The sequence below is a fragment of the Eptatretus burgeri genome, chromosome 14 (genome assembly GCF_056783735.1).
Source record: "Eptatretus burgeri isolate ZD-2024b chromosome 14, Ebu_testis_v1, whole genome shotgun sequence".
In the NCBI taxonomy this organism is placed as follows: Eukaryota; Metazoa; Chordata; class Myxini; order Myxiniformes; family Myxinidae; genus Eptatretus; species Eptatretus burgeri.
In genome coordinates, this window is record NC_140974.1 from 11,865,999 (window position 1) to 11,887,034 (window position 21,036).

At 43.4% G+C, this 21,036-nt stretch overlaps 1 protein-coding gene across 2 annotated transcripts in view; it reads right to left on the reverse strand.

Annotated features, from left to right (window-relative positions):
- Positions 1-7,922: 7,922 nt before the first annotated feature.
- Positions 7,923-21,036, reverse strand: part of LOC147012660 (delta-type opioid receptor-like) — a 52,309-nt gene continuing 39,195 nt past the window's right edge. For both annotated transcript variants that reach the window (XM_085853715.1, XM_085853716.1), the window contains exons 3-4: positions 18,668-19,023; positions 7,923-11,248 (exon numbers count right to left, since the gene is read on the reverse strand). In XM_085853715.1, coding sequence (XP_085709841.1) covers positions 10,620-11,248; positions 18,668-19,023 — 985 coding nt within the window. In that variant the 3' untranslated portion in view covers positions 7,923-10,619. The remainder of the gene's footprint in view (positions 11,249-18,667; positions 19,024-21,036) is intronic.

Below are 21,036 nucleotides of genomic sequence, written 5' to 3' on the forward strand. Positions count from 1 at the left end.
CCTTCTTCACTAAACAAGTCAAGCTGCACAAAGATGATCAACCATGAATGATTACATTTATCAAAGGTCTCCTCAAAAAGCATCAAAAGCTTTTCAGTCAAGGAAACAAGCAATGGAAGAAAGTGAGAATTAGAATTTCTGAATTGATTTTTAAGGCCAAACATCATTTCTATCATGATGGAGTTCAGAATCTCAAATCTTCAAACCTGACACAATGGTACTGACAAATCCGGATCATGACTACTGGGGTCAGTACCAACCCTACCATCGACCCACCCCTTGGTGTTGACCTCGAGGATGACCAAGCAATAGCCAACTGCATTAATGACCACTTTGCGGAAATTGCGAAGGATTTTACTCCCTTCGATTGCTCGGCACTTTGGGTATACTTACCAGCTGCACATCCATGTCCAAAAGTAGAGGAACATGAAGTCTACAAAGTCCGACAGCACATCAATCACAATATAGCTCCTGGCCCTGACAGAATCAAAACCCTTTTGATTGGTGAATATCTTAAAGTCTTCATTTACAGAGGAAACTGTCCCAACACAGTGTTGTCCAAAAAAAAGCAATTGTTGTCCCGATCCTTAAGACTTCTCGACCAGTTTGGAATAAACTCAGACCAATATCCTTGACTGATCATTTTGCAAAATTAACTGAAACCTTTGCAACTGCAATGGATACTCAGTGACATCAGCCAACATTGACATCAATCAGTTTGGTAATTGTGAAAGTTATTCCACTTCACACTACCTCCAGTTAAGTTGATGATCTGATAAATCACAATGTGGTTGAAACAAAGTTGATACAAGTCGGTGTCAGGCCTGCCTTAATTCCTTGGATATGTAGTTTCTTAGATAAAAGAGCTCAATGTAGTAGATACAAGGATACCTTGTCTGTAAAACGAACCCTCAGTGAAGGGGTACCACAGGGTACCAAATTAGGCCCTCGCTGTTTTCTGGCTCAAATTAATGATGCTCCATGACTCCACTCGATGACTATGCTCATATCCTATCCCTTAAGTATGTTGATGACGTGAAATTTGTTGAGAATTCAAGGGGCAGGCACCCTGATACCTTGAATGTTTTTACTCAATTCGCAATTAAAAATAACATTAAGTTGAATACTGATAAGTGTGCTCTTCCGGAAGTTTGTTTCATGAAGCAACCTCTGCCAACGCCTCAAATTACTATCCAAACTACCGTATTTTCACGACTATAAGGCGCATATAAACGTCTTAGATTTTTGTCAAAATGTGCGACGCGCCCTATAGTGCAGTGCGCCCTTTGTGTGTATAAAAGAACAGGTATGTGCGGTATGCAGAACATTGCTGTTTTAACAACCCCGAAAATGGCAAAGAGACACGCTTATGAAGCTCAGTTTAAACTGAAGGCGATCAGCTATGCGGAGGAACATGGGAATCGAGCCGCGGCGAGGAATTTCCAGATCAACGAGTCGATGGTTCGAAAGTGGAGGAAGCTGGAAAACGAGCTGCGACAGGTGAAGAAGACGCAGCTGAGTTTCCGTGGAAACAAGGCGAGGTGGCCAGAGTTGGAGGAAAGACTTGAGCAGTGGATCGTTGAGCAAAGAGCAAGTGGGAGGAGCGTTTCGACGGTCACGATCCGACTGAAGGCAGTATCGATAGCGGAGGAAATGAAAATCGAACATTTCCACGGAGGTCCGTCTTGGTGCTTTCGCTTCATGAAACGGTGCCATTTTTCCATCCGGACCAGGACTACGATAGCGCAGCAACGTCCGGCGGATTATCAAGAAATGATGGAAAACTTCCGCTCCTACTGCAGCAAGCACATCTGCGACCGAGCCATCGGCGTGAACCGGCCGTTCAAAGTGAGGCTGCGAGCGGCGTGGGAGCGGTGGATGACCGAAGGAGAGCACAGCTTCACAAAGGGTGGAAGGCAGTGCCGGGCGAGTTACGCCACAGTTTGCCACTGGATTGTTGATGCCTGGGCTAACGTGTCTGCTGGCACTGTTGTCCGAGCTTTCGCTAAAGCCGGCATCATTTCGGAGGAGCCGCACGGTGCAGAAAGTGACTCTGACGGCGAGGAAGGTGGACCTGCTAGGTTGGGTTTAGCGCAGTTCGATTCCGAAACAGAGGATGAGGATTTCGATGGATTTGATTAAAGACTATTACCGGTATTTGATTGTTTTAGTATTTTTGTAACTAATACTTTAATAAAGCACAACCAAACTCAATTTTGCTCCCGATCTATTTTTAAATACGCACACTTGTGTGCTTGTGTGAGTGTGTTGTTGTACGGCGGACGTACGTAGTAGAGGATATTCATATAAAACCCGCGCCCTATCGTGAGGAGCGCCTTATGTGTGTGTCAAATACAGGAACGGCACACACAACTTAGACTGCGCCTTTTGGCACGGTGCGCCTTTTGGTCGTGAAAATACGGTACTGTGTTGCAGAAGCTTGATCACATGAAAATATTAGATATTATTGTCTGTGAAGTCGATTTGAAGTGGAACCTTCACATTCGCAATGTTGTCACCAGGACAAACGAAAAGTTGTTCATGTTGAAGATTCTGAAAAAGTTTATCTTGGCCGTGGAAGATTTAACTTACCATTTATAAAGGACATGTTAGATCACTTTTAGAGGATGCTGTTCCAGTTTGGAACGCTGGTCTCACAATCCGCCGAAGTATCGAATTGGAACAGGTTCAGAAAACGGCTCTCCGAATCATTCCAGGACAATCATACAGTGATTAGAACCAGGCCCTTCAGTTCGATGATATTCCAACCTAGAAATAACGTAGGTTTGAAATTTGTCTTTGATGCGCACACCAATTGCTAACATCTCATGAGTTTAGACATTGGCTTCCAGACCTCAGGCAGATTAGGACACAATAATGTCCTTTTTTTACATTTTACGTTAATTTTGCATGAGAACACCTGTTCCTGCCTTTTTGTCTCAGGTAGTTCACACTTTTTAGCTCTGTTTTTTTTTTTTTTTTGTATACATTGTCGAGGCTCGTATGAGAGCTAACACACAACTCACAGCAAGGGGGCATGAGACAAGAGGGGCGGGAGTGGAAGGGACAAAACAGTGGGGAACAGACACATTAGGTGAACTGTGGAAGGGAGAGGGATGGGGATGGGACGGGGAACATGGCGAAGAGAAGATGGACATTACAGGAACTTTCAGGAAGGAAAGCAGGGGAATTGAAGGAAGTGGGCTTGGGTGGATTATCGGGGGTAGAAAAGATCGAGGATTTGGATGGGGGATGATAAGAGGTGGTGGTGAACAGCTGTTTTGAAAGCCTGGTGGGAAGAATGGGAAAGAATAGAGTGAGGAAGTTTATTCCAAAGGCGGGAAAAAAGAGGAATGAAAGAGTGAAGATGAGCAGTGATTCGTGATTTTGGTAGTTTTACCAGAGGGGGGTTGTTGGCGGACCTTGAGCGCCCTGTGGAAATGTGGTGGGGACAAATCGCAGAGAGAGAGAGCAGGGGGGGGGCAAGGCTGGAGAGGAGTCGGTAGAAGACAAAGACCACCGACCAACCTGCGGTGATTGAGTGAGAGGCCCAAAGACTCAGCTTCATTGCGGGAGATGCCGATGATCTTAAATGCCCTGGTTTCGACAGCGTGAAGTCGAGAAAGGTGGGAGGCAGGAGCACCAGCCCAGAGGGGAGAGCAGTACTCCATCAGGCTACGGACAAAAGCTTTGTCAGTGGTCAGGAGCTCAAGAGGGCCGAGGAAGGACTTTGCACGACGGAGGATTCCCAATCGGCGACTGCCTTTTGAGGCGAGGTTGGAAATGTGACTTTCCCAGGAAAGGTCATTTGAACCTCACATAGCCTGGCTCCCAGGCTGAGTTTTCCTTCTTCCCTTCTTTCATCCCACTCACCCTGGTTTCCCCCTTTTTCTCATGTTTATCTCATCTCTGTTTGCACCTTTTGTGATTTGCTCTCGATACCTATTCTCTATTCCTTCCCTCGCTTTCTGCTGTATTCACCCTCCTTCTGTGTTTGTCCTGCATTATGGTCATGTCACTTTGCAATGCAAATTGTTCGCATTCCTTGTCATGTACCTTTCTGAGTATGTGCAGATGAGAGGTCGTTGCGGTGCATATTATTATTTAATTGTTCAAATGTTACGTGTGTAATGTGGATGGTTTAGTCTTGTTGGCTTGCAGTGATCGAGTCTGTTTGTGAATTTGTCTGTCCCTTGTTATAATGGCCCTTTTTTACTGCATGTTAATTGGTATGCAATTAATTACACAGTGTGGTGTTTATTTTTTTTTATTCGAGAACCCTAAAGAATTCCCATACACCAAAAATGATATCTGTTGGGAACCTAATATTTTGTGGAAACTTAGCCTAATGTTACAGAAAGTTGGATCGATCTTTCTGGGTATGTAAATTGAAAAAAAAATGCTCGTTTATGGACAAGTGAACAACCTTATGCGATAAATGAACGGGCATTTCATTCCACGAAAATTGGTCATTGGTGTGCTGTTTAGTCGGCAAAGAATTATTGGCCCAAATTTCTTCTCGGCAACAGTAAACTCAGAACGTCACATCAACATAATCCATTGAGTTTCTTTGGCACCTTACGGAAGACGAAATCAACCAAGGATGGTTTGAGAAAGATGGTGCCATGAGTCACACTTTGCGATACAGGGTCAACGAACTTAGGCTCCTTTTTGGTGACCATGTAGTGTTCAACTCATTATGGCCACCTCGATCCCCAGATCTTGCATCGCCAGATTTCTTTTTGTGGGGATATTTGAAGGACGTAGTGTACGCTACAAATCCACGCACTCTTGGTGAATTTAAAGTAATAATAATCAATGACACAATCAGCAAGAGTCCCCAAGAAACGCTACACCCTGTGTCGGAGAGCATCCTGCGTGCGAAGAATGAATTTGTATGTGCAACATGGTGGTGGACACTTTCAGCACTTCATTGAAGGTAATCAATTGTGTGGATCATGTGACGTCTTTCTGTAACGTTAGGATACATTTCCACAAAATATTAGGTTCCCAACCGATAAAGTTTCTCGTGTATGGGAATTATTTAGGGTTCTCAAATGAAATAAATAAATAAATAACCCTGTATTACAAGCTACTATTTGGCGCCATTTCTGTTTATTATATGTTTGAATGTTTATGCTTGGTTGAATAAACCCAAAACAACTTCTGCAGAAGTTCTGATTTCCACTCTGGTCAGATTGGTATGTGCTGCATACTTTGCCCCAAAGGCAGCAATATTAAAAGCATTTCCAAGCTGCGATGATATATCCCTTCTGCAAGAAAATGGCTGAAAGTGCCAAGATACCACATACACTTGATGCTCTCAAGGAAGACATCCAGAGAGTGAACCGTACTCTATCCCCATACTCTATCCAAGCTAGAGTATGGGGAGAAGCCATTGTCCAGCAGGAGGGTTTTCTTGGATCCACGAAGGAATGGCTTATTGAAATGAAATTCACGAATGAATGAAAGCCACGTTCCAGCCAATGAGAGTGATGATGACATGTCGACATACTGTAGCTCATAGATAATGATGTAAGATGTGATAGGGTGAAACGGGACAGGAGAAGTAACGAGTTGCCTCCAGGTGTATTTCAAAGAAACTGTATGCATAATGACCACGATCAAAGATTTGCATTTCATTTCCCATTTTCTCACTGATAACGACTTCAATGATCAAATGGTAACTGACACATGAATTTGCTATCCTGATGTAGATATCTTTGGTGCTAATGTTTCCTCCAAAAATCTGGTATCATGATATCAAGAGTAATCTTTTGCCAGTGCAGATTTTTTTTCTTAGCTTACCTGGAATTTAAATTCCAGATAAGGTATTGTCATTGTGCACTGTCCGTCCGTCTGTCTCCGAATTCGACTTCTCCGGCCAAACTGCTGGGCCGATCAAGTTGAAATGTGGCAACAACGTTGCTCTCCTGACTGGTAACAGGGATTGCAAAGCTCATTCCAGTCACATGACTTTAAGTAAGTCAAAATGGCCGACTCATTCAGTTTCCTCAAAAATCTTCTCCTCCAGACCCACCAATCAGAATGCTACCGAATTTGGGTTACAACATTAGGTAAAGGTCTAAATAAGTTACAGGTCCAGTGGTCCTGTTTTTAATTGCAAGGTTTGCAAAAAATATGGGGAAACGAGCAAATTTTGGTGTTCTTATGATATTTTGATGATGTAATAAAAGTTCAAAAGACATTTAATTTCTGATCCCAAAAATATGGGGTTAGTCAGAAGAAGTAAACTTTTAGGTGATAAGGTCTAAATGTTTGACAATATAGTCTAAATAGGGACGAGTTTTGAAATCCAAGATGGTGGCACACATACAAAAATATGAAAACATTGGTTTCGTAATATGATTAAATCATAAGATGAGCAAGTCCGACAGGATGGTGCAGAGGCTGCGGCGCACTTACCTCTGACTCCGAGCTGTCTAGTTTTGGTTTGATTCTCCCTCCGACTACAAACTGTTGGATTGGTGTTTCACAAGCAGCATGATGCATCAATGAGTACAATGTCTATTGGATGAGAGTTCGGTATCTTGTGATGTCTTTCAACAAACAGAAGGCAAGTTATCACCAGCAAAAAAGAAAGATGTAAAAAAAAAATTCAATCACAGTCTATGCATGATAAAGTGATGATGTCATAATCTGATGTATGAAGCTCAATTCGTGTTTGTGTGTTTGTTTGTATATATATATATATATATATATATATATATATATATATATATATATATATATATATATATATATATATATATATATATATGCTTCAAAAATTAAAAAAACTACTGAACCAAATTTTGCATGTTGCCTCAGGATACCCCAAGTATGGTTTCTGTTGGGGTAGCATATCTGGGGGAGGGGTTCAGGATTGGGGGAGGGGTGGAAGACCTCAATTCTCTCAATGTAAATATGTATTGTATAGTGCCACCTGGTGGTAGCCAGTATTATAAATCATATTCTTATACAAAGAAAGTTTAAACTTAACAACACGCATTATAGTGATGTTGAAATCTGAGTAAGAATAATTCAAATTTAAAAAAATGTTTCATTTCACTTATTTTAAGTGGAGATTTAAACCAAAGAATCAAACACTGAGATTTGCAGCAAAGTGGAAGTGATTTTTGCTCATGCCATATAGAAGCAGCAAGGATGGTTTGATGAATGTTATGTAAGCTGACTTCCACGCAGATGGGAGATGACTTCGGACAAATTAGAGTGTGAATGGAGTAGAACGTCTGTGAACTATAACATGGTGTCTCTTGATTAAATGTCAGCAAGTGGTGGATACTTTTGCTCGTAGCACAACAATAATCAGTGGCAAGTTGTGTCACAGTTGTGATGCAAACACCATCGGGCTGATTTCATAAAAGGATCCCAGCCTAACGTGCATTTGCTAACGACGATTGACTACACCAAAATTTGTTGCAAATCTCCAAAAATCATGAAAGAAATTTCAGAAGACACTGGAGAAACACACACGCACACGCACACGCGCACACGCACACACACAGTCTCAGTGGTATATACACCTTCATGTCACAGCATGTCAACTTGATCTGGGGGGAATGCACTCTATGCTGATGATGAGCAGGGAGGCAGAAACGCATCTGTGGATTGATTCCTTTCTCCAGCCGGTGGGCTGACATCCTGATAAAAGTCTCCTAAAGCCACGTAGGCTGACTGATGCTGTGGTTAGCAGTGGAGCCGCTAGTGCTGTAAAATGCCATGGGCAGTTATATTTTTCACAGACTGCAGTTGAGCTGGTTTTCCCATTTAATGTGTATGTATATATATATATATATATATATATATATATATATATATATATATATATATATATATATATATATATATATATATATATATATATATATATATATATACAGTATATAGTATATCAGGAAATACACTTTGCAGTCTTGAGCCCAATAAAATGCACATATAAGCAAGCAGAAACCCTTCAAAGATGTAATGAGGTCGCTTAAAGATCTATGGAAATCCTTTCCAATGCTTCAGAAGATCACTTGGTTAATTTGCCGGTCAACATAATGGACAAGTTGATGGAGTATAGGAGTCACCTCGTGCATTCAGCTCAAACCTCTGTTCACATAACGACCTGAATGATGGAGCATATCGAAAATAAACTGATCCCACAGTGGATCTCAACATGTTTTATTATCGTTTCCAGGCAGGCAGGATTGCCTAGAGGTGTGCACTCACCTCTGAACTGTCTGGGTTCAAATATCGGCCAAGCTTTAAACTGTCATCATGGTGTCTCACAAGCAGGGCGATTCATCAATGCGTGTGCCATCCCTCGGATTGACGTTAAATTTTGCAAAGGTAGACATGAACAATATGTACATCATGTCTGCTGGCATAAGTTGGTGGAGGTTAAAAATCCCAAGGTTCCTTTGCGAAGAGTAGGCGAGATATTGCCGGCATCCTGAAACAAACTCCAATTTCCTGCCTGGAATGGGGGTACCAAGTGGTGTGGTTTTCTTGAAGGGTCATTGACGCATGGTTACACTCCTTCCTATAACAGTGCGGGATTGATGTGAACAGCCTTCTTCAGATATAAAGGGCAAACTCCATTACTCTTTCCCCTCCAATCATTGCAAACAATATAAGGAAGAGGGTGAAACCATCTCCTTTCAATCGATTCCCATGGATCTATCAATCGCACTGAAAGAGCAAGGCATCTAATATATAAAGCTCATTCTAACCACTGACTAACTGACTGACTGATATTAAAGTTCGGTACCTTCCGGGTGACGTTGAGAGCTGAAATTTTGCCCGCCGACGGACATCGAAGCCGATACACCGAGATAAATCACAAAACCACCAGAAAGCATATGTAAATGAAAATATAAATAATGAAAAAAATGCAGGTGAGCGACCCAAGACAATGGGGAAGCACGCATGGTTTGTTGTTGCTTACAATGTGTAAGCATACCATGCGAGTATATAAAATACATGATATGTGTGCAGCGGCAAAAATTCATTTACAATCTGTGCAAAGGAACGTTTTAACCAAATGTTAGAATACTCCGTGGCTCGAGGTTAGTAATAACCCATAAAGTGAAAGATTATAGTGCCGTTGTCTATGCTTGGTAAACTTTGTTTCATCAATTGAAAGTGGATCCTGATACTGATGCTTATTCAAAATTGAGGGAAAGTGACCAAAACGGGATCTGAGAGTGTTAGTTCGATGGTACAGGTGATACGAGGAGGTGAAGGTAGCGCAGTGCTTCATTGAGTTACCACTTACTGATTTAAAAGGAATCGAATGTGTACAAGAGATTAGTATTGATATCATAATTTATAATTACATGCAATTCGAAGAGCGTTACTTTTGGGTCTAATTTGGTCAAAGGGAAACTGCAAAGTCCATCATGATTCTTTTTTTTTGTTTGTTTCTTTCATAAGTGTGGTCACCATCTCCTTAAAATGTATACAGTATTCGTTTTCAGTGGTATACTTACTTTTCTTGCCCCTTTGAACCCTGGCTGCCAGCTTACCGGCCGCTATTCTTAACTCCATATACCCGAGCAGCTGTTTTATCGGCCACTCTTCAAACCTTCATATACCTGAGCGGCTGTTTTACCGGCCACTCTTCAAACCTCCATATACCTGAGCGGCTGTTTTACCGGCCACTCTTCAAACCTCCATATACCTGAGCGGCTGTTTTACTGGCCACTATTAAAACCTCCGTGAACCTGAGTGGCCGGTTTGATAGTGGCTATTCAAACCTCCATATACATGAGCAGCCGGTTTTTTTTCCAAGGAGCCCAGGGTGGGTGAGCCGAAAGTCCAAGGTGCTCAGGGTTCAAAAGGTTAAGCATAGTTTCAGAATGAAACAATACCGTAGTGGCACAAGATGAATGAAACTTTTCACAGGTTCTGCAGATCACTGAAAACCATCTGTTTGCAAACCTCTCTCCAAGTTTTCTTTCGTGATAAATGAATGATCATGTAACCAAGGTCTCTCCATCCGATCGATGTCAAAGCAGGAATGAAAATGCATTTCCAGGTCCGTTATTATTAATTTTTTTTTCCTGTTGTAAGAAGACCTGGTGAACAGCATCTGGCACCGAGATGAATAATGCGCGCTTGAAGCTTGTCGATAATGTTGACACACAGCACCAGATATGTTGAACGGCTTGTTCACTTCGTGGGTACAAAAGCGATGGATGCAGGCTCTCACAGCATGACATCATAATGTCTGTTTCATGGTAGCAAAAAGTCAGAGTCTGCCAAAGTATTGGTTCATAAGACTCAAATGCACTGTATTGACCGGCACCCTGCATGGACCGAAGATGGTGTTTGTAAGCCTATCTTGAGCACCAAAGACAGTGAAAGTTGAGAAGGATCTATTTACTGGGATGTTAAGAGGTCCACTGCACCTTTGCTTTTGCCAAAATACGTTTTCACCGCATGCAAGAAAGCTCTCCTTGGTTCTCCTCCGACCGGGGCTTAACAAAACACCCTACCAGAAAAGCAGCATCCGTTTAGGTCTACAATCCTGTCGTGAAGGTGAGCTCGGAAGTAGTGTCCTCTCCGATGCCAGCCGGAGAAGAGAGCGGGGAGAGCTGCATTGCTAGTCAGGCGGGCGGGTGCGTTTCACGCTCAAGTCCCGTGTAGGGAACATCATGGAGTAGAGCTTGCCCAAACACGTCGGCGCTCATGGCTCCAGCTCCACCACTCCCACTGCAAGCACCTCCAGTACCCCCGCCTCTCCAGGTTCCTCCGACAGCTCTGGTCGCCCGTTGATACGAGGACAAAGACTGCCGTTCCCGTACAGCAGCACCAGGGAAGCAGAACTCTTTGAAGCATCGTTTGAAGTTCTCATCGAGGAACGCGTACAAGAGAGGGTTCAGACAGCTGTTGGTGTAGCCAAGAGCCACACAGAAGTGCCAAGCGATGGAGAATGCTTGAGTACTTTCTATGGTGCTCACAGCCTTGACAATGACAAGCAACTGGATTGGTGTCCAGCAGATGATGAAAACAGTCACCACGATGAGTACCATGCGTGTGATGCGCTGAAGATTCCGGTCCTTATCGCGTGAGCCTGAGAAAAGGCGTACGGTACGCAGGCGCAGGACCATAAGACCATAACAGATGGTGATGATGATGACGGGTAAGATGAAAGCAATGATGAAAATGCAGATGTAAAACAGCGTTTCCCAGTACCACGACGGATTTGGGAAGTCCAGCCTACAATCGATGTAATCTGTAGGGATGACAACAACAACAACAACAAATAAAAACAAATTTCAAAAATAGAAAACATTCTATCAAAGACTTTCCACTGTATTTCAGGAATCAACAGCAATTCCCAGCTAACTCACAGACGTTGGCTCAACATTCGCGAATCAACCTTGCTTTTACACCGTGTTGGCAATGTTGAACCAACGTTGAAATTCCGCTTGCAACCGTTCCGACCTTTGCCAATCTATTGTCAACATTGGCACAATGTTGGTGAGCTATCTGGGTCGTTTGTTGACCATACAGATCTGGAGGAATATTTCCAGCCAGACTGCTCGATTGATCTTTTAGACTGGTACTATGGTTAAAACTGCTAATGTTGTTCTTCTTCTTCTTTCGGCTGCTCCCGTTAGGGGTCGCCACAGCGGATCATCCGTTATGATCCGCATACTGATTTGGCATAGGTTTTACGCCGGATGCCCTTCCTGACGCAACCCTGGTCGCCTCTTACGACACAGGGATATGGTACACCTATTTTAACCGGGGCATACACTGGGCAGGCTGAGTCAACCTCCTGGTGTGTATTAATTCAAGCGGCCAACAGGGCTTGAACTCAGGATCTTTTGGATCCCAAGCCGCTACCCTCACCACTACGCCAACACCAGGCTACCTCCAATATGGGACCAAAGGTGATAAATAACGGGAGTTCAGGAAATTTCTGGATACTGTCGGATGGTGAACGAGTAATTTCTTAGCAGCATCTGGCTAAAGAACGGCCTAGTGTGGTACTTTAAAGAAAGGTCTTCAGCCCATTATATTGAAGTAGTGGGGGAGAGAGAGAGATAGCGATGGAGGGATGGAGGGGAAAAGAAAAGCCAATCATTCATTGTCTTGTGTAGAACACGGCGCTGGAGTGCTGCGTGCATCGCTTGTGTTTTCCACGTTTGGACTACACTCACCTGTCAGTTGGACATCAATTGCATGAACAAGGAACGTTAGGATTTTTGTGACATCTGGGGGCTCGTTCCGGGATCGCTCAGCCCACCAGTGATGTCAAGTGTGGCATGAACGGGGGCGATAGTGCCTGCAATGGTGGAGATACAGCGGCTTTCTTTCGTCTGTCCTTGGTGGTGCAGCATTTCAAAGGCTGGGAGAGACCTTCAGCAGGCTCCATGCTCGAGTGAGAGGGCCCAGTGTGTTCAGAGGAGAGGGCGACAAAAACACTCTCGCAAATACCAGGAAGAGCATTGTCGCACTTTGTTACAAACAGGTGGAACAGGGCATGATGGGCCACTTCCCTCTGTGCTTTGTAAACTGGCAAATGAAATGATTCGTATTTCAGACTGTTAGATGTTGTTTTTGTTTTGTTTTTATGTTGAAGGATTCAGTCACGGAATAAATAGTCCTCAACGTGGCCGAGCCTTAACGAAAAGAACTGCATCGATAGAAAAGTAACGAGAGAGAATAGTCGAAGAGTTTTTGAGAAAGTAAAAACATCTGCTTTTTGAAAAGGGGAAGGTCATAAGTGTTTGGGAAGTTGCAAGAAGGTAAAGAGTTCCAGAGTTTGGCAGTGGAGGGGAAGAACCAAACATCATAACGGCCCACCCTTGAGTTGCCAATGGCCACATAATAATCATGGGATGTAGTGGCTTGTCGAGTATTCCTTGGTCTCACTAATGACGGAGGTACACAAGCAGCAAGTTCTTGCGAGCAGAGACCGAAGTAATATCTGTAGAAAAGAGAAAGAGAGCCTACTTTGCAGTGTAATTTGAGCGTGTCGAGTTTTGAGGTCACATTGGTGGAATTGACAAGTCGAATAACTTTGGATTCGATTCTGTCCAGTAAGTATGTGGAGCTGCAACCTCCCCAGATGTGAGAGCAGTACTCTATACAAGGATGAATCAATCCTTTATATAGTTGGAGCAACTGTTCAGAGGAGAAGAATCTTCAACATCTGAACAGGACTCCTCATTTATTTGAGGCAGACTTAGCTATTTGCGTAATGTGTGGATTCCAGGATAAATTTGATGTTAGAGGGATACCTAGTAGGTTTATTGTATCATGTGGTGTAATTGTAGAGCTTTCAAAGGAGATTGGAGAGTTGAGAGGAGTTTTAGAGAGAGAGAGAGAGATGAGAAGAAATTGGGTTTTTGAAACATTAAACATAACTCGATTACATTTGCCCCACTGGGAGATCTTTTCCAAATCCGAATTTAAAGAGGTGGCCGTGATGAAACGAGTTGTAGATCAAGTGAAGGAAGACGGGGCAGATGGGAAAGACATGGAGGAATGTAATGTTGAGTCATCAGCATATGAGTGCATTTGGTTATACGTGAAAGAAAGATCATTGATAAAAAAAGAAGGAAGAGTGTTGGAGACAGGACGGAACCCTGGGGGACACTGCTGTTGATAGGGAAGGGGGTCGATGTTGAACCATCAACAATTACGGAGAGAAAACTTCATATGAGAGAGCAGAGTGAAGGAGGAAAGCCGAATGAGGGAAGCTTGGATATCAATCCCTGATGCCAAACTCTGTCAAAGGCTTTTGAGATATCAACACCAACAAAGGATTCCCCAAAGTCTCTCAAAGAAGAGGCCCAGACATTCATAATGTAAGAAAGGATATCACCTGTAGATCTTGCCTTGGGAAAGTCGTATTGGTGGACAGATAGAAGACTGAGATGCAAGATGCTTGAAGAAATGGGAATTGAGAAAATATTCAAAGACTTTGGAAACAGTAGAAGTCAGAGCATTAGGATGGTAGTTAGAAGGGTTTGTACAATCACCCTTCTTTAAAATAGACTGTACTAAGGCATGTTTCCAGGTAAGAGGACAAGTTTGGGTTTTGTTTAATAAAAACGAAACAAACGAGCAAGCACGAGTGCAAGTTCTGAGGAGCATTCCTTCAAGACACGGAGAGGAATGCCATCTTGTCCATCGGCCTTGCTTATGTCCAGAGAGAAGAGTATGTTTCTGACTGCATGAAAAGAGATTATAGGGAGGGACATATGATTGGTGAGGGGAGCATCAAAGGGAGAAGGGATGTTAGAGTCATCCAATGTGGAGTTAGAGAAGAGAGAACCAAAAAGAGTTGCTTTATCGGTCGGAGAGACGGCGATAGTATCATCAGAACGGAAAAGCGAAGGGAATGTAGAGCGACAGAAGTTGTTGGAGATACGTTTAGCTAAGGACCAGAAAGATCTATTCGTGGAAGAACATGACAGGTTGTCACATTTCTTTTGAATGAAGGAATGCTTCGCTTCACAAATAACATGTTTGCATTGATTTCTGGCAGATATGAAAGCTGAATGTGAGTCGGAGTAAGAAGAGTTTTTCCATGTCCGATATGCGGCATCCCTTGCACGAATGGCCGCAGAGCAGGAATTATTGAACCAAAAATTGGTCGGAGAGATAGACTTGAAAGAGAAGGGGATATCAGCCTCCATTCCTGCAGCAATAACCTCAGCTATACATTCAGCAAAGATAGAGGCATCGTCCGAGGAGAAGCAGTAGTCTTTCCAGGGAAAGTCAGAGAAAAAGTTTAGAAAACCAGCCCAGTCAGCATTATTAAAATGCCAATACTGGCGTTTCGTCAGAGCAGTCGGATGAGAAGAAGTGGTGGTAAGTAAAGTGATGTTCACAAGATTGTGGTCAGAAGAATCAATTGGAGGTGAAATTGAGTAGTTGTAATGCAACGGATTGGAAGTGAATAATAAATCCAAAGTATTGGTAGTGCGGTCATGACGATCTGGGATATGGGTAGAGTGGGTGAAAATTTGTTCCAAATCATTAAGAATGGAAAATGTAAGAGCTTCAACCACCCCCCCCCCCTCCCACCCCAAGCCCCAACATCTGTGTGGGAAGATTTCAGCCACTCCCTGTGTTGTACATTGAAGATTGTGGCCAGCATGAGGAGACCTGTCATGCTGGGCTGGTCTGTGGATGTGCGTCAATCCGCATGGACTGGGTACGAGTAGAGCCCACCGGACAACCACCAGAACATCAGTGGAACCTTGACTTTTTGTCAAGGCCCATAACTCTCTGGTTATTGTAAGAGAGCTAACTCAATAACATAATATATAGTTGTTTGCATAGGCCAACAGGCAGGGACTTCATTCTGCCCTCTTACAAAAGGATTGGACCACCATCTCCACAGCATCTGGTATTGATTCCACATGGTAAATCCTTTCACAAATGTCTACTTTATATTATGCACCGATTTATCCCAACCCATGTGCAACTTTCCTACCCATCCTCTCGACCCTGGTACATTGAATCCTGTGGGGAGGCAGTTGCAGTCAAGCAGCTTGCTTTTTCGGCTTGGAAAGCTGACCGGACTGAGGGTAACTTCCTTTCATTCTGAAAGGCTCACAAGTGTGTGTCCATCCTGGGGCAAGCCTGAAACAATCATCTTGTATATCTCAAGGCCAAATTTTCCAACCAGTCTCTTTCCTCCAAGTCATGGTGGTTCCTTGTCCAGTCTGTCTCTGGTGTTTGCTCCCAATCCCATTCCTGCTCTCCTCTATATGCCATATTCAGTCTTTTCTTCTCTTTTGGCCACCTCTCCACTGCATGGAAGTCAGGAAACATCACTCCCATTCACAAGAAAGGTGCAAAAACAGACCCGACACCAAAGATAGGCCAGTGAATTTGCTTACAATTACAAAGTCATGGAATCCATTATTGCTTCCAATGTCATGTCTTTCCCATTTTATAACAACTTGATCTCATTCCTGAATTCTGACTTCCTCCACTCACACAGTCAATGTGTTGCCATCAATGGAACCCTTTCCTCCACTCTCCCAGTAGAGGCTGGAGTTCCCCAAGGCAGGGCCCAACCTTGTTCCTCATCTATATTAATGACCTCTCTGGTGCTCTGGAAAACCCTCTCTTCCTTTTTGCAGATGACCACAAATTGTGTCGTGCAGGACCTCCATCCCTCTGCTAGACAGAGAGTAGTTGTGTCTCTTACTGCTGATCTGGAAATTATTAGATTCTGGTATGATAAATGGAATGTCCTTCAATTCTGGAAACCCCCACAGTCTCACCTTATCATTTCTGAGTGATCAAATGAACAGACTCATCTATTTCCTTGGTTAATCACTGCAGGAGGTCTAGTCTCTTGAGCTTCTAGGCCTGACCATTCACCATGACATTTTCTGGTTCGATCACATAGCAAAGCTGGCCTCCAAAGCCAGCTGCAGACTGGCCATCCACCGTAAATCCAAGTCTTTACTCGGAAATTCAGAACTACACAGTTGACAAGGCCTCAATGGAATACTGCTCTCTGTTATGGAATGGTGCTCCAGCATCACATTCATCTCTCCTGGATTTTGTGGATTTCATAGCTCTCAAAATCATTGGAATCTCCTGTAATGAGGCCAAAGACAAAGATGTGCTACTCTCACATCACAGGCAGGTCAGTGGTCTCTGTTTCTGACTGTCCATTCTCCAACATTGCTCTCAGCAACCTGAGGATGCACGTGTTCTTCCAGAAACTCCATCCTGGTGAAACTTTCAAAATCCAAGCTGAATGCACACGTCAACTTCTTTACTTCTCACTGCTGCCATCTATGGAACTACCTTCCAGAGGGTGTTCCATCTCAAGCTTGCGTTCAGGACTAAAAGTAGGCAGTGCACTGCCATCTCGCTCCACCCTCCATCCTGACCCATGGTCTTTATTACACCCATTAACCCTTCCCTACCTGATCTTCTTACTTACTGATTTCAGGGTTTCCCCTCTCTCTTTCTCTCTCCTTTCCTATTTGTTTGTCCCCTTGCTAGTTGTTTCAAGCTATTATTCTGCGACTCCCACTATCAAATTAACCTTGCTCTTCCATGAGCCTCACTCTTGTACAGTTTGTTTTTGAACTGTGAAAAGATTGCGAGTGTTCAGGAATTTTCTGCTGAATGCCATATAGTGAGCTATATCAGGTGAATAAGCAATAAATAGCAGTTTATACTGATTGAACTGCCTCGTCAATGTGAGTTGGTTGTAGAGGAAGGGGCTTTCACAAAAGCTCTTGGTCCGATTATGTTGGGTGGTCGCTAGACTACCGTTATTCTCAGGTTTTCCGTCTGTCTGTATGTAATGGACAGCTCTGGAGGCCAGAGGAGTCAACCGATTTTGATGAAACTTGACTGGTAGGTTCATACCAGGATCTAGTTGTATGCTTTTGAGCACCCTTGCTATGGACGCCACCGTTGCCTAGCAACGGAACTTTGAAATTTTTGAAAAAAATCCAGAAAATATTTTTATATATATTTTTTGAAAATAAAAAATCGGCTTCCAGGCTTTTATGCGCACTCTAATCAACCTCTTTGTCAAAAATTTTCAGCCCGATCCGTCAAAAACTGTATGACAAGTATGCAATTATGTCACAACCACAGATTTCGCCTACCGGCTTGTTGAGTGGTCGCTCGACTACCCTTATTTTCTCTTTTTCCGTCTGTATGAATGTTTGTTTGTTTGTATGTCTGTTTGTAATGGACAGCTCTGGAGGCCAGAGGAGTCAACCGATTTTGATGAAACGTGACAGGTTGGTTCATACCAGGATCTAGTTCCATGCTTTTGAGCAGCGTTGCTATGGACACCACTGTTGCCTTGCAACAGGACTTTGACATTTTTGAAAAATCCCCAAAAATCAATTTTTTCGAAAATCAAAAATCGGCTTCCAGGCTTTTATGTGCACTATAAAATCAACCTCTTTGTCAAAAAATTTCAGCCCGATCCGTCAAAAACTGTCTGACTAGTATGCAATTATGTAGCGACCACCCATGTCGCCTACTGGCTTGTTTGTATGTTTGTATGTAATGGATAGGTCTGGAGGCCAGAGGAGTCAACTGATTTTGATGAAACTTGACAGGTAGGTTCATACCAGGATCTAGTTCTATGCTTTTGAGCACCGTTGCTATGGACGCCACCGTTGCCTAGCAACGGGACTTTGAAATTTTTGAAAAATCCTAAAAAAATTATTTTTTCGAAAATCAAAAATCCTCTTCCAGACTTTTATGCGCACTATGATCAACCTCTTTGTCAAAAATTTTCAGCCCGATCCATCAAAAACTGTATGACTTAGTATGCAATTATGTAGCGACTACCCATGTCACCTACCGGCTTGTACAATTATAAGTGATAAAGGAAGAGGAGAAGGGCAGAAGAAAAGCCAGGCATCATTTTACTTGCTGCATACAACGCCGTGCTCTGTCCATCACTTTCTAAATAAACGCGTTAGGACTGCATCCACCCATCGGTTGAACATCGATCAATTAAAGAACATGAGGATTTTGTGGCAACAAATATAGCAGAATACAGTATTTGATAAATTGTACATTTTAAAAAGAGTTAAGCTTTCCCAGGTTAAGTTTTGCAAAAAAAAAACATTCTAACAAAAAAAACTTCCTTCAAGATAAGTAGAAAAATGTCCAAAAATGATGTGCTCACCTCCGTGCTCAAATGTTGCGGTTCCCATAACCATGACGGGAGTGCAAATAGTCGAAGATAGGAGCCAGATGGCGACATTGATGAGCTTTGCTTTTACGGGTGTGCGGAAGTCCAAGGCCTTGACTGGATGGCAGATAGCTATGTAACGGTCAACACTCATCATGGTCAGAGTAAAGATGCTGGTGAACATGTTGTAGTAGTCAATGGAGACGACCACTTTGCAGAGGAGACCTCCGAATGGCCACGATCCCAAGAGATAATTGGCACTTTGGAAGGGTAGTGTGATCGTGGCAAGGGCATCGGCCAGGGCAAGGTTAAAAATGTAGATGTTGGTCGCCGTTTTCATCTTCGTGTACCTATCAGGTAAGGGATAACCAATGGATAAACTACTAAATGTTGCCTTCATTATCATTTAAACAATAACCATCAATAGTGTACATTCACAAACAGTTCGTTTTTTCAATGCTTGAATTCACTGCTTCTGCTTTTGTGTGCAGAACAAGGCTGCTGGGTAGCATCATTGGCTGAGAGCACAGCTGTGACGCTGATGCTATGCCTTCTGTAGGTCTTCAAGGTTCAGGCGAGAGCTTCCCGAAGGACACCGTGGGATCTTTAACGTCCACCAACAAATACCGGCAGATGGGACACCCGTTTAACGTTCATCCGAGGGACGGCACACATATTGATGAATCACCCTGCCTGGGAAACACTGGGATGACAGTTTATAGATGGGTCATGACAGTTTAATTCAAACCCAGCCAAGACAGCTACGAGGCGAGTGTGCATACATCTAGGCCAGCCTCTCAGCCCAATAAACTGCTGAAAACATTATTAAAATGAGAACGGCACTCAGTGGAGCGCATACAGTGCCAAAAGAAAGTCTACACCCCCCTTTCAAAATTTTCACCTTTTGTTGCCTTATAGCCTGGAATTAAATTACATTAAATCAGACTTTTTCCACCTTTGTGTACACATCGTAACCCACAACTTCCAAGTGAAAAACAAATTCCACAAATAATTAAAAATACAAAACTACAATATCTTGGTTGCATAAGTGTCCACCCCCCTTTTCACAGCAATTGTAAATTAGCTCAGGAGAAAACCAATCACCTTCATTATCACACAAGTTAATTGGCCTCCACCTTTGTTAAATTACAGTGATTCTGATTATTTCAGAATAAAATCAGCTGTTCCTGTAGGTTTCCTCTACTGGGTAGTGCATTTCACAGCAAAGACCTCAAAGTCCTCAAAGCCTGCTCTTCTGCTCTTGCTCACCCTCTCTCTGTTCTATTCACCCTCTCATTTTCCCAAGGTCATCTGCCATCTGCTTGGAAATCTGCTAACATCACTGCCCTGCATAAAAAAGGTGCAAAAACAGATCCCTGTAACTATAGACCAATCAGCCTTCTCCCAATCATCAGCAAGGTTATGGAATCCATCATCGCTTCAGACATGAAATCCTTCCTCTTCTCCAATGGCTTGATTTCCAATCATCAATTTGGTTTCAGACCAGGTCACTCTACCCTAGATATGCTGCTACTGCTCTCCCATCAATGGATGGAGGTCCTCAATGCCAGACAGGAAATCCGAGCCGTATCCCTGGACATATCACGTGCTTTTGACACAGTCTGGCACCCTGCCCTACTCACCAAACTCTCTTCCCATGGTATTCAAGGCCATCTCCACTCATGGCTCGCAGACTTCCTCTCCTGTCGCAGTCAACGTGTGGCCCTAAATGGAGTTCTTTCATCCCCTCTTCCTGTGCAGGCTGGAGTTCCTCAAGGTAGCGTTCTGGGCCCTGTTCTTTTTCTGGTTTTCATCAATGATCTCTCGGACTCTCTGGAAAATCCTCTATTTCTCTTTGCCGATGACTCCACCCTCTGCCGTACCATCTGTCATCCCTCAGACCGGCAAGCAGCAGCTTCTTCGCTCACTGCAGATCTGGATAAAATCACAAACTGGTCCAACACGTGGAACATGTCTTTCAATCCAGACAAATCTCACACTCTCACTATGTCTCTTCGAAAGGACCGTTTACAAAACCCCCCATCCACTTTCTCAACAATCCTCTGGAAGAAGTCTTTTCTTTCAAGCTTCTGGGTCTCACTATCTGCCATGACCTTTCCTGGGAAAGTCACATTTCCAACCTTGCCTCAAAAGCCAGTCGCCGACTGGGAATCCTCCGTCGTGCAAAGTCCTTCCTCGGCCCTCTTGAGCTCCTGACCACTTACAAAGCTTTTGTCCGTAGCCTGATGGAGTACTGCTCTCCCCTCTGGGCTGGTGCTCCTGCCTCCCACCTTTCTCGACTTCACGCTGTCGAAACCAGGGCTTTTAAGATCATTGGCATCTCCCGCAATGAAGCTGAGTCT